The following is a 13,940-nucleotide window of genomic DNA, read 5'->3' on the forward strand; positions in this document are numbered from 1 at the left end:
CACCAGTAGACATTGATTAGCCAGTAGACACTACCAGTAGACATTGATTAGACAGTATACATTTATTAGACAGTAGACACCACCAGTAGACATATATTAGACAGTAGACACTACCAGTAGACATTGATTAGACAGTAGACACCACCAGTAGATATTGATTAGACAGTAGACACCACCAGTAGATATTGATTAGACAGTAGACACTACCAGTAGACATTGATTAGACAGTAGACACCACTAGTAGACATTGATTAGACATTAATTAGACAGTAGACACCACCAGTAGACATTGATTAGACAGTAGACACCACCAGTAGACATCGATTAGACAGTAGACACCACCAGTAGACATTGATTAGACAGTAGACACCACCAGTAGATATTGATTAGACAGTAGACACCACTAGTAGACATTGATTAGACATTAATTAGACAGTAGACACCACCAGTAGACATTGATTAGACAGTAGACACCACCAGTAGACATCGATTAGACAGTAGACACTACCAGTAGACATTGATTAGACAGTAGACACCACCAGTAGACATTGATTAGACAGTAGACACTACCAGTAGACATTGATTAGACAGTAGACACTACCAGTAGACATTGATTAGACAGTAGACACCACCAGTAGACATTTTACAACTGTATGTCGGTAGTTACTACACTTTTTCATTATTTCAATCCTAGCCTACTGATAAACTATCACAGTCAGTGAAGGCTGCTGAGGGGAGGATGGCTCATAATAAATGCTGAAACAGCACAAATGGAATGGCATCAAACACATGGAAACCGTATGTTGGATGTATTTGATACCATTCCACTTATACTGCTCCGTCCATTACCATGAGCCCGCCCTCCCCAATTAAGGTGCCACCGACCTCCTGTCATCACAGTGTACCTTCAAATGCCACAGTTTTCCATCTATTCAAGGGACAATAGGAAGCTATAGGAAACAGGGACTATGTGTTGTAAAAACCAAGGACAGAACAGCCAGAGAGAGGAAAAATCACCAGTATCAACCATGGCTTTATGGTATGATGTTGCGCCATAGTGCTCACTGTACTCCACTATATAACCCCTCCTACCCCTCTCTCATTCCAGGAACGCCAATAAAACCTCAAACGTGTTCAAAGTGACACCTGGAAACAATTTCATTAACCTTAACCATGAATCTGAGAGTAGATACTGTAAATGGAAAGATCCGCGGTGTAATGCTCCTCAAATTATACAGCATCAGGCAAAAATAGAGTGATCTATTTGTTCACATAGGAAGTCCGGTCTGAGAGAACGAGAGCAGCAAAGGCTACTAGTGCTCAGGTCAATAAAAAAAAGAACCTGATATTTGTTAAGCTTTTAACTGGCTTTTAGTCTTTATCTTCAAATGCTCATCACTTATGGACTCATCAGTGACCCTTCCACTAGTTATTGAGCTTTTCAACCCATGTTACTTCATCCTTACTCATCAAGACAGCTATATAAGTATGCCTTTCTCTCTCTCTCTCTCTCTCTCTCTCTCTCTCTCTCGGTCTCTCAATAAAGAGCTTTTTCTTGTAAAATTGCTTGTTTGTCTGTCTGTTGACATGTTGTAAAAGTTAACGTAACCCCTATCTATTTTTGTAGCCTTGTACACAAAGTCCATGAGATGGAGTAAGTCCTACGCAGAGAAACTGGTTGAATCTGCCGATAACCAGAAGCATAAGTTCACAAGCTGGGGGCCTCTGACATCATGATGATAACTGTGAGTCATGTAAAAAATCAGATGTGATGACAATGTCATAAAACCCTTGAGAATAAAATAGAGGGGGCTTTGTTGTTGACCTTGAAGTAAAGGCATTACATCACCACAGAAATTGGAATTAAACTTTGAGAATCATTCCACCACCTTTGGTTGAGTTACAGCTTACTGTGACAATTCAATTAATCTAAATAAAAATGTTAATAGTAAAGCAACCAATAAAAAAGTCACTAAATTACACTTAATATACACTCATTTGGTTCTCAGATATACTGTATCTGAATGTAGACCGGTATTTGTTTTCACACTTCTGTTGAGATCCCACGCTGATTAAAGAGGGGAACCTGACCTGAACCCCAAGTAGGAAGTTCATTGATGAAGTTTGTAAATATAATTTGTAGCCATGAGTAGTTTAGAGTAGTGATACTCTTTGACCCAATGTGCAAGGGGATGCTAGCGCATTAGATCTCGCCCAACTGTGACGTCAGTGTCATCCAACGCAGTTGTGAATTAGGCTACATTGTTTTTATACCATTAACAGTGAGACATGAAACGTCAGTTTATTGTTGATATTCACTCAAGAGTCATATGTGACTACCCTGCCCTCACAAGGACATATGCCTTACAAAATGCCCAAACAATACAATTCAAAAAGGGAGATAAAACATGTCTGCCAAATTCAGATTGAATGGAATTATAAAATAATTAAATACTGTAAATTCAGTGTCTGGATGGCGTTGTAGAACAAGAATAGCCTTCAATTAATCATTTGCGTAAATTAATAATTAGCGTGTTGAAGGCTATTCTTGTTCTACAACTGTTCAACGGTTTTGTGTATGAAAGTTGTGTATGGATGCAATCCGACAATAGATTGGTCAATAAGTAACCATAAACTTCTCCACAAAAACAGGCGCTGGGGAAAATAATAGACACGTCCAAACTTCACGAGCTTTACCTTGGACTTCGGAATTTTATTGCCCCAGCTTTATAACCGACGTTGAGATAATATTTTACAGAAATTATCTTGCGCAGAACTTTATTTTGCACCATTTACACTTCAACAGTTTAGTGGGTAACGTGTTTACTGTCAATGTGATTTTGAATATAAACGGATTCACCACCTTCAAATCGGCAGGATGGTAAACTTAAAAACTTCAATGACAATTATTTGTTTATAATACAACATAACATTTCGTTGATGAACAAGTGTCGCAAATCTAGATACTTCAAACAACGATTTATTTCATAACATTTTTCCATCATTCTATTCACCTTTGACAGAATTCCATAGGTAAGGTGGTGTTGGGACTTTTGGGGCTTGCTGTCGTCATCATCTTGATAGCAGTGCCCACGGCAATATATCTGAACGGTGAGTGGTTCCACTTTCAGTTGCTTTCAGTGACCCATTAAATTGTAGCCTACCATAACTGTAAAAAAAAAAAAACATGTTCAGAATAAGTATTTTATTATTACAATAGAACATTGCATACACTGGACAATAATATTGTATTATTGTAACAGAACACTGCATAAATTAAACACTTTTACATAATCCATGTGCCATACAAACATGTAGACCTAGTCCTTTATTGCTTTAGAAATGTAGGACCTTGTTGCAATATCACATCTTCTATGCAGGTACCACATTTGTGTAGCCTACTAGCACATTTACCTCAGTTATAGCAGCTCTACAAACCCAGTCAAATGTACATTGATCTTACATTGTTATCTGTTACAATCTTATAGTCCTCCTCCCATGATCCGTATCTATTTTTTATCAAGACCCTGTTTAATCATGTGTAAATGCATTGTAGTCTTATGAATCATTATAGTAGCCTATGACTTGCTGTCGTTTTCACTGATACATTCCTCCTAGTATAGAGTATAGTACAATACATAAGTGAATGCTAACTTTGAGCCCCATGTTTCAGAGGAAAAAGTGACGACTCAGAGGACGTTCACTCTCAGTGATGTCTTCAATAGCTCCATCAGGGCCAGATCCTACAACATGCGCTGGATCTCAGGTAAAACACCCTAGAAGCCTAATCAATCAACTGTATGTAAATGAGTGGATGGCTGTTATGTTCAATCCAGTCAGTAATTGTGTGCCTGGAATGTATGACACAACACTCTAACCCTGGTAGGACGTACGTTTAGATATAAGCCAACAACACAATGTTCCCATTAAGAAATTATAAGAAACAATAAAGAACAATACTAGGCCTATGTACTGCATCTATTTAAATGGCACACTTTGGCTTTTTGTTAAATCATCAGTGCTAGGCAGAGACCCGAGTAGCAACACTGCTGATATTTCAACTTAAAGGTCAGTTAGTTCGTTATTATTAAACTCCTCTCTTCTTTCCCCTCCTCATAGACCACGAGTATCTGCATCAAAAAGACGGTTCAGTCTTCCTTCACAACCTGATTACAGGAAACAACTCAGAATTCCTGAGCAGCATCACATTTGTAAGATACCCCTCATGGGTGTGTGTGTGTGTGTGTGTGTGTCTGTCTGTCTGTCTGTCTGTCTGTCTGTGAGTGCATATTTGGAAGTAAGCATGGTGAAGGAAGGAGTGTTTTTGTCAGGTATAACACAGCTCCTTTTTTTGTTGAAAATAGGATCAAGTGGCTGCCTCTGATTATGTAGTGTCTGCTGATAAAAGATATGTTGCTTTCAAGAGCAATTGGACTAAGGTAATGTATTGTGCTATTTAATGATTTGTTGCTGTTGTGCTATCCTGCTGTGAAGTAGCTATGTGTGGCATGTCATTGTGGTGTGGTTGTTGTTGCAGAATCAGACTTATGTGCTCAAAGTAATTGCCCTGCAGGGATAAATAAAGTTTAAAAAGAAATACATCTAATTGAATTAATGTATTAATTAATGCATATAAGTAATTGATCTAATGATTCCTAATTATAATTTGCTTAATTTATTTCAACAGATATGGAGACACTCCTTCACAGCTTCATATTCTCTCTATGATTTGGCAGACTCGTAAGCCTCTTTCAACTGTTCTTATCTGCAAATGTGTACTATACACACATCTTCAATATCCCTTTGACTTTGAGAATTACATATGCAGTGTAGAGAAAATAGGGAGTTTAATTTTATTCATGGGACTAGTGCAGGAAATGGTCACCAGTACTCAACAAATAGAGGAACTGAAGAGGGCCATAAAATGTATTGTTTACTGCAAATTATTCATAGGGACGCATTTACAGTGCATTCGGAAAATATTCAGACCCCTTCCCTTTTTCCACATTTTGTTACGTTACAGCCTTATTTTAAAATGGATTACATTTTAAAAAATCCTCATCAGGGCGGCAGGGTAGCCTAGTGGTTAGAGTGTTGGACTAGTTGGACTAGTAACCGGAAGGTTGCAAGTTCAAACCCCTGAGCTGACATGGTACAAATCTGTCGTTCTGCCCCTGAACAGGCAGTTAACCCACTGTTCCTAGGCCGTCATTGAAAATAAGAATTTGTTCTTAACTGACTTGCCTAGTTAAATAAAAGTTTAAAAAAATAACAAATAAAATAAATCTACACACAATAATGTTTAGAAATCTTAATTACAAATAAAAAGGAGAAATACCTTAAGTATTCAGAGCCTTTGCTGAGATTTGAAATTGAGCTCAGGTGCAAACTACACATTTTAGAATAAGGCTGTAACTGGGGGGGGGGGGGGGGGGGGGAGAATGGCTGATTTAATTAATTTTCATAACAATCGGAAATCTGTATTTTTGGACACCGACTTTGACAAAAAAAATGTACACCTTTATTTAATCTTTATTTAACTAGGCAAGTCAGTTAAGAACACATTCTTATTTTCAATGAAGGCCTAGCTTCATTTAGCTGGCTCCTTCAGGGGCAGAAGACAGAATCTTGCAACCTTACAATTAACTAGTCCAACGCAATAACGACCTGCCTCTTGTTGCACTCCACAAGGAGACTGACTGCCTGTTACGTGAATGCAGTAAGCCAAGGTAAGTTGCTATCTAGCATTAAACGTATCTTATAAAAAATAATCAATCAATCATAATCACTAGTTAACTACACATGGTTCATGATATTACTAGATATTATCTAGCGTGTCCTGCGTTGTGTATAATCTGACTGAGCATACAAGCATACAAGTATCTAAGTATCTGACTGAGCGGTGGTAGGCAGAAGCAGGTACGTAAACATTCATTCAAACAGCACTTTTGTGCATTTTGCCAGCAGCTCTTCATTGTGCGTCAAGCATTGCGCTGTTTATGACTTCAAGCCTATCAACTCCCGAGATGAGGCTGGTGTAACCGAAGTGAAATGGCTGGCTAGTTAGCGCGCTAATAGCGTTTCAAACGTCACTCGCTCTGAGACTTGCAGTGGTTGTTTCCCTTGCTCTGCATGGGTAACGCTGCTCCGAGGGTGGCTGTTGTCGTTGTGTTGCTGTTTCGAGCCCAGGGAGGAGCGAGGAGAGGGACGGAAGCTATACCGTTACACTGGGAATACTAAAGTTCCTATAAGAACTTCCAATAGTCAAAGATTAATGAAATACAAATGGTATAGAGGGAAATAGTCCTATAATTCCTATAATAACTACAACCTAAAACTTCTTACCTGGGAATATTGAAGACTCATGTTAAAAGGAACCACCAGCTTTCATATGTTCTCATGTTCTGAGCAAGGAACTTAAACTTTAGCTTTCTTACATGGCACATATTGCACTTTTACTTTCTTCTCCAACACTTTTATTTAAACCAAATTGAACATGCTTCATTATTTATTTGAGGCTAAATTGATTTTATTGATGTATTATATTAAGTTAAAATAAGTGTTATTTCAGTATTGTTGTAATTGTCATTATTACAAATAAATAAAAATTGTCAGATTAATCGGCATCGGCTTTTTTGGTCCTCCAATAATCGGTATCGGTGTTGAAAAATCATAATCGGTCGACCTCTAGCTGTAACGTAACAAAATGTAGAAAAAGTCAAGGGATCTGAATATTTTCCGAATGAACTGTATATGGTGTTTTGTCAAACTCAAAGACATTAATACTGTTAGTTTTTATTTAATCTCATTTTAGGACATTTCTCAGTACACCAGACATCCCTCACCGAGTCCATTTGTTTGCATGGGCGCCAATAGGGAACAAAATGGTAGGTTACAAGGACACTTTGAGAGAAACCATTGGACTTGTTGATATACTATGCTTCTCTGGTGGCTGACCCATTACACTCTTATGGGTCAGCCACCATATGCTGTCAATTCAACACGTCCTCCAAACACTCCTCATCAATAGGACTCACCCAACAATTCAACACGTCCTCCAAACACTCCTCATCAATAGGACTCACCCAACAATTCAACACGTCCTCCAAACACTCCTCATCAATAGGACTCACCCAACAATTCAACACGTCCTCCAAACACTCCTCATCAATAGGACTCACCCAACAATTCAACATGTACTTTTGTTTGTGTTCAGTTCAAAGCCGGAATGCTCAAAGATCGCATATTCATCACGCGCCAAATAAATAACTTATTGACAACATGTAATAGGTTACTGTTACTCTAAACATAATATTGCAGGTTACTTGGAAAACCAAAAGATATTCCTCACTAGTGTGCATTTTACAGTGTTATACCTTTGTTTAAAGAGGAACTCGAGTCATTAAGACTTATCTCCATATCTTTGTTCCTCTCACATGCAGGCCTTTGTGTGGGAAAATGATGTCTATGTGAAGACCAGCCCTACTGCTAAGGCCATACAGGTGACCTCCAATGGAAAACACAACAACATTTTAAATGGCATCCCAGATTGGGTGTATGAGGGTAAGCATTACATACAAGAAGGCAGAAGTGAATCTTACATACCTCTTACTATAACTAGTAGATATTAGTCAGCACTGTGATGTGAATTGTGTAAAATGTGATTTATATAGTCCCTAGTGAACAAGTTTCTCTTTTGACAACACAGAAGTCTGTGAACAGTTTAAGCCACACAGGCAAACACAACACACAAAATAGATGTGCCATCCTGGTGTAGGCCTAACACTGTTTTTTGATTGTTTTGTTAGAGGAAATGTTCTCTTCTTACGAGGCAATGTGGTGGTCACCTGGAGGGAGGTATCTGGCCTATGCTGAGTTTAACGACACTCTGGTCCAAAACATAGAGTATTCTTGGTATGGGAAGGAACAGTATCCTGACACTGTCATTTTCCCCTATCCTAAGGTAAGATAACACTTAATGTATGTTTGATGTGTATCTAAAAACGTGTGCTGGAGTAGGTCATTATTGGCATGAGGTTCTGAGGCAGTTGATAAGGGAACTGGACTCTGGACCATAAGGCCTCTGGGTTAAAAACATGTTGTTTTTATCACAACTCAGGGTACATTCAGGCCCTCCCCTGTCCCAATAAAATTATATTGGTCTGTGATTTCCCAATTCGGAAACCTCTCTTGATGACTGTGTATTTGAGTCATATACTCTGTATTTGCACATATTAATGCATAGATACTGTATATATAGTCATTATAAAACAAGGCATTACAAAATACATTTTAAAGATGTGCTTGCTTGTAAGAAAAAAAACCTAGAAGACCCAAAGTTTGTTTTTATTTCATCGTAATTGTTTTGCATAAATGTATTTTTTTCTCCATCTTCTAGCCTGGTACTCCCAATCCAGTGGTGAAGCTGTTTGTGTATGATACTGTCAACATATCAAACATCACAGAAGTTGTTGTGCCAGCTTCAGTTGGTGCAGGGTAAGGAAACTCTGTAGTACACAATACATTATACAATGCTGTCATTTTTAAGAGTAGGAGAGAAATGCATTGCATTGGAATTTTAAAATCTATTTTAGGTGTAAGCTGTGAGACAAGTGGTGTTGTTTTTTTACAGTGATCACTATTTGGCCACAGTCACCTGGGTAACGGATGAACGCATCGCTGTCCAGTGGCAGAAGAGGAGACAGAACGAGCTCCGCTTTCAGATCTACGACTTCAGCATAGTCGGAAACACCTGGATCGAGAATGCGTTAGAGGTACGTCATAAACGCCCCCCACCCCACGTTTTCCCGCCGCCCTCCCCTCCTGTCCTCTCATCACCCTTACCTCAGAGAACTTGTTGGGGTCCTAATATGTCACACAGATCGGATCAGACTGTACGAATGACAAACAATACATTTCCTATTAAATTACAATAAACCATCAAATCATGTACTTTTTCTGTTGTGTTTTCAGAAACTTGACATGACAAGCAAGACAGGTTGGATTGGACGGGTATGTACTTTATACGAACACAACAATAGGAACATGTTTACACAATCCCTGGGCCATAAAAACATCATTTACAAAGTAACAAGCATGGATTATTCCTGTAAATAAATACATCGTCTTTGGGTTTTTTCTAGTTTTCACCTTCTAATCCTACATTATCGGCAGACAAAGACGGTTTTTACATTGTGATGAGTGACAATAACGGCTATAAACATATTCATCACGTAACAGGTGTAAGTACTAAGTAGTACACTTCTCTTCATGGGCCTTCTCAGTAACCCAGACATGGTTATGATACACACTTGATTTGTAATATTTGTATGGGGTCCTTGCAGGGCACAGCAACAGCTGTCACCTCGGGGACTTGGGAGGTCATTGACATTTTAAAAGTGACGAGCAACACCATATACTATTCAAGCAACCAATATGGTCACAAGCCAGGAGGGAGAAACGTTTACAAGTAAGAATATCACTCTTTCGTTTTCATGCCTTCGTTCTGTCCTGCTCATTCAGTCATTTCCAACATGCATAATCGATGACTTACTCTCACTCTATATTTGCAGCCAATAGAATCATGTCAGTTGTTTGTGTTTGTGTGTCAGGATCACTCTCGGAGCCACTCCCCCCACCACCCAGTGCCTGACCTGTACCCTGAATGAGGACAGGTGTCAATACAACTCAGCTTACTTCAGCCATGATGCCTCTTTCTTCCGCATGGACTGCTCAGGTCCGTCAGCCACACAACATACACACACACACACACACACACACACACACACACACACACACACACACACACACACACACACACACACACACACACACACACACACACTACACAACCCACTATCCCAACAGTGTTTGTGCAGTCAAGTCATTGCAATACTGGAGCTGTGACTTCCTTAAACAAGATCCCAGCCGGGGTATTTACTTTAAAATGATATTTTCTGTAGTAGTAGTGCTTCTAGATAATTTGTTTGGACATACACTATATTAAATATGTGTTTGTCTCCACAGGTCCTGGACTACCTCTGTATACTCTCAGGGACAACAGGGATGCTGGTTCAGGTAGGCCAGTTACATTTACTAGTGTGCGATGGAAATAAATGATATAAGCCAAGCAACGTCACAGTGCATCTTCTCATCGCCCTGTTTAGAGATGCAGGTTCTTGAGGACAACATGGCTTTAGAAGGCCTTCTGTCTGAGATCCACATGCCCACCATGCGACGCGGCTTCATCAAGCAAGGGGAATTCAGTAAGGTTTTCGACTATTAAAGACTTCAATGTAATCTTTCAACTGATATTAAAACCATGGGACATCCCTCGCTCGATGTCCACTGATGGATGTTTCTGTTTCTCCCGACAGATCTTTGGTACCAGATGACCTTGCCTCCTGGATTTGATAAATCCAAGAAATACCCCTTACTTATTGATGTGTACGAATGTTAATTCATTAACCTCTGTGAATACATGATCTGCTTTATCTGATGATGAATTCCTGTAGTAATAAGGTGGGCCGGGAGTTAATCTTGACAACATGACTTGAGCAGGAAATACTCTTGGCCCTAGTTAAATTCAGAAGTCTGCAGTGTTTTCTGGTGAGCTCAAGTGGTCAGGGAAAACTCTTGGCCCTAGTTACATTCAGAAGTCTGCAGTGTTTTCTGGTGAGCTCAAGTGGTCAGGGAAAACTCTTGGCCCTAGTTACATTCAGAAGTCTGCAGTGTTTTCTGGTGAGCTCAAGTGGTCAGGGAAAACTCTGGGCGCTAACCATAAACGTTGGTCTTCCTCTTTTGTGTTCCAGGTATGCAGGGCCTTGCAGTCAGAAAGCAGACTACCGCTACAGGTTAGGCTGGGCTGCATACCTGGCGAGCACGGAGAAGGTCATCGTTGCCAGCTTCGATGGAAGGGGAAGTGGTTACCAAGGTGACAAGCTAATGCACTCCATCTACCGACGTCTGGGAACCTATGAAGTGGAAGATCAGATAACGGCCGCAAAGTAAGGTTGAACTGTGGTTGAACAGACTCAAACAGCTTGCTTTGTATTATACTGTGTCACACTGCAATAGTGACATTTTGATAACATGATTTAACACAATATATTTCTACATGGATATTTAGAGATTCCAAGGCTATTGTGGTTTGAGTTTTATGAGCAAAATAGCCTGGTGGACAGATCTTTATGTGCTTTATCCAAATCCTCTTCATCTCCACTTTCATGCTAAATGTTTCCTGTCTGGCAGGACAACGGATGTGACAGAGGTGTTGGTTAAAGAACATACAGATCTGACCACCAGGCTAGTGATGTGACTGATCAGACGTCACATGTGGTCAGCTGGAATGCAATATTACTTACCTCTCCCTTATCTCACGTCAGAGGGACAGTGATGAGTCACTGACGAAGGACAGTAGAGATTAGAGTTAGACCACGGACCATCAGTGGGCATGATCCATTAGAACCCCTTTTAACCGACCCTCACGTTTAAATGAATTTGTGTTTGTGATGGTGGTTCCCAATCACAGCAAGTCACTTTTCTCTTTCAGAGAATTCACCAATATGGGCTTTGTCGACAAAGGCAGAATAGCAATTTGGGGTTGGGTAAGTTAAAGCATAAGGTTTGAACATGTGATCAGTTGGAACCATCAAGTGCAACGGAATGAAATGCAGCATGTGTGCAATCATCTTGTGTGTGTGCCTTGAGTAATCTAATCTTATCTGAATTCATGGCCAAAATGATCAGCTGTCGTTGTGTTTTATAGTCCTATGGAGGTTATGTCACATCAATGGTTCTAGGAGCTGGGAGTGGAGTTTTCAAATGTGGAATGGCAGTTGCCCCAGTTTCCAAGTGGGATTATTATGGTATGCCATTCTGTTATTGATATGTTCTTAATATATTTACAATAATGTACAGGTTAGCTAAATATCTAATTGTAAATCATTGCAAATGATCCATAAAATGTCCCCGACGTTCAATATTTCAGATACAATCTACACAGAACGTTACATGAATCAACCTTCTGAAAATCTTGAATTCTACAAAGTAAGTGTACCAAAGCCAACGTTTTAAATGGCTATTTATACACGTGATTTTATACTATGGCCTGTGTTACCTAAACTGGTATTACTCTCCACGGAAACAACACCATGTAAACGTGTTTTACAGAACTCCACAGTGACAGCCAGAGCTAAGAACTTCAAATCAGTGCAATACCTTCTGGTCCATGGGACAGCAGATGGTGAGGCCTCCTCTAGTATTTCTGGAATGTTCTTTAAAAACACACCACCTGTGTAATTAACAACCGTGCAATGTTTAGAGTCTAGACTATTCATTTGACTTTGTAAACCCATAAACCCACTAAGCAACGTGCATACTTTTCCTGAGGCTTTACCATATCATGTGAGAATAGGAAAACACTGCACATCGGATGCTGTTACATTGTTATTTATATCTCTCTATTTGTTTCAGACAACGTCCATTTTCAGCAAGCTGCTCAGATCTCTGCTGCTCTGGTTGAGGAACAAGTGGACTTTGAGGCTATGGTAAATATTTAGATTTTTAGATTGATGAGTTATCTACACAATCAGTGGTTGTACAGCTTTATACCTCCATGAACCTGCTCCATGAAAGCACTTCTCCAATAAACACATGATCTGTGCTAATTCCTTCTTTCTATCACTTTACTACAGTGGTACACGGACAAGGACCATGGTCTTGATGGTTCAGCCAATCAGCATGTCTATACCCACATGAGTCACTTCCTCCAGAGGTGCTTCTCGAATGAATGATGCCCAACCTGACGCTTGCCGAACGATAACCAAACTGCTCCAAATTCATTTGGAATTCATTTGGACAGCAGGTAGCCTAGCGGTTAAGACCGTTTGGCCAGTTACCAAAAGGTTGCTGGTTTGAATCCCCGAGCCGGGTAGGTGAAAAATATGCCAATGTGCCCTTGAGCAAGGCACTTAACCCTAATTGCTCGTGGAAGTAGTTCTGCATAAGAACGTCTACTAAATGATGTAAATCTAATTGAATGTTGTCCTATTTTTTGATCAATTGAGTTGTTTGAGCCAGTACCCAAACATACACTCCAAACGACTCTCCTCTCTCTATACAGTTATAAAACAATGACATCAGCAGGATTGATCTATCGTTGTTTGTTCTGAGCCTCACTGCGAGTTATGGGGTTACATTTGAAATGAAGGATGTGATTATATTGAAATACCAAAGAGCTTTGTGAGAACTGATCAGCCAGTGACTAAGCATGTCTGACTTGTATCCATTAAAGGGCCTTGATTTTATTTATGAGGTATCAACATGAATGTCCATACATTATATTGCTTTGTATTTTACATTGTACAAACATACTGTATGTTTTTATAAAGGGAATATTGGAAGACCTTTGTACCTACAGTGTGTGTGTCTACTGTTTCAATAAAATTGTTTAAATCTAGATTGTGGATTCTTACTGTAGGGTATTGACAGTACATACAGTACAGTACACCTACTCATTCAAGGGTTTATTTAAATGTTTAACTATTTTCTACACTGTAGAATAGTAGTGAAGACAATCAAAACTATGAAATAACACCTTTGGAATCAGGTAGTAACCAAAACAGTGTTAAACAAATCCAAAAAAAAAGCACCCCCACACCATCACACCTCCTGCATGCTTCACGGTGGGAACCACACATGCAGAGATCATCCGTTCACCTACTCTGCGTCTCACAAAGACATGGTGGTTGGAACCAACAATTTACATTTTGGACTTGCTCATGTTTCTTGGCCCAAGAAAGTCTCTTCTTATTATTGGTATCCTTTAGTAGTGGTTTCTTTGCAGCAATTTGACTGATTCACGCAGTCTCCTCTGAACAGTTGATGTTGAAATGTGTCTGTTATCTGAATTCTGTGAAGCATTTATTTCTGTGGCTGGT

The 13,940-nt window shown here is 39.5% G+C and overlaps 1 protein-coding gene across 1 annotated transcript; it reads left to right on the forward strand.

Moving 5' to 3' along the window:
- Positions 1–2,679: 2,679 nt before the first annotated feature.
- On the forward strand, positions 2,680–13,459 carry LOC110527424 (dipeptidyl peptidase 4). Its single transcript, XM_036982854.1, has 25 exons — positions 2,680–2,881; positions 3,024–3,111; positions 3,674–3,766; positions 4,120–4,211; positions 4,365–4,439; positions 4,688–4,740; positions 6,815–6,887; positions 7,443–7,563; positions 7,809–7,963; positions 8,399–8,496; positions 8,633–8,774; positions 8,974–9,012; positions 9,144–9,242; positions 9,345–9,469; positions 9,612–9,736; positions 10,027–10,077; positions 10,167–10,265; positions 10,377–10,446; positions 10,812–11,006; positions 11,552–11,606; positions 11,768–11,867; positions 11,990–12,048; positions 12,172–12,244; positions 12,475–12,548; positions 12,696–13,459. Exons 1-25 carry the CDS (start codon positions 2,879–2,881, stop codon positions 12,792–12,794), a joined length of 2,256 nt encoding a protein of 751 aa, XP_036838749.1. The 5' UTR covers positions 2,680–2,878; the 3' UTR covers positions 12,795–13,459.
- Positions 13,460–13,940: the final 481 nt, after the last annotated feature.

The sequence above is a fragment of the Oncorhynchus mykiss genome, chromosome 7, assembly GCF_013265735.2.
Source record: "Oncorhynchus mykiss isolate Arlee chromosome 7, USDA_OmykA_1.1, whole genome shotgun sequence".
NCBI lineage: Eukaryota > Metazoa > Chordata > Actinopteri > Salmoniformes > Salmonidae > Oncorhynchus > Oncorhynchus mykiss.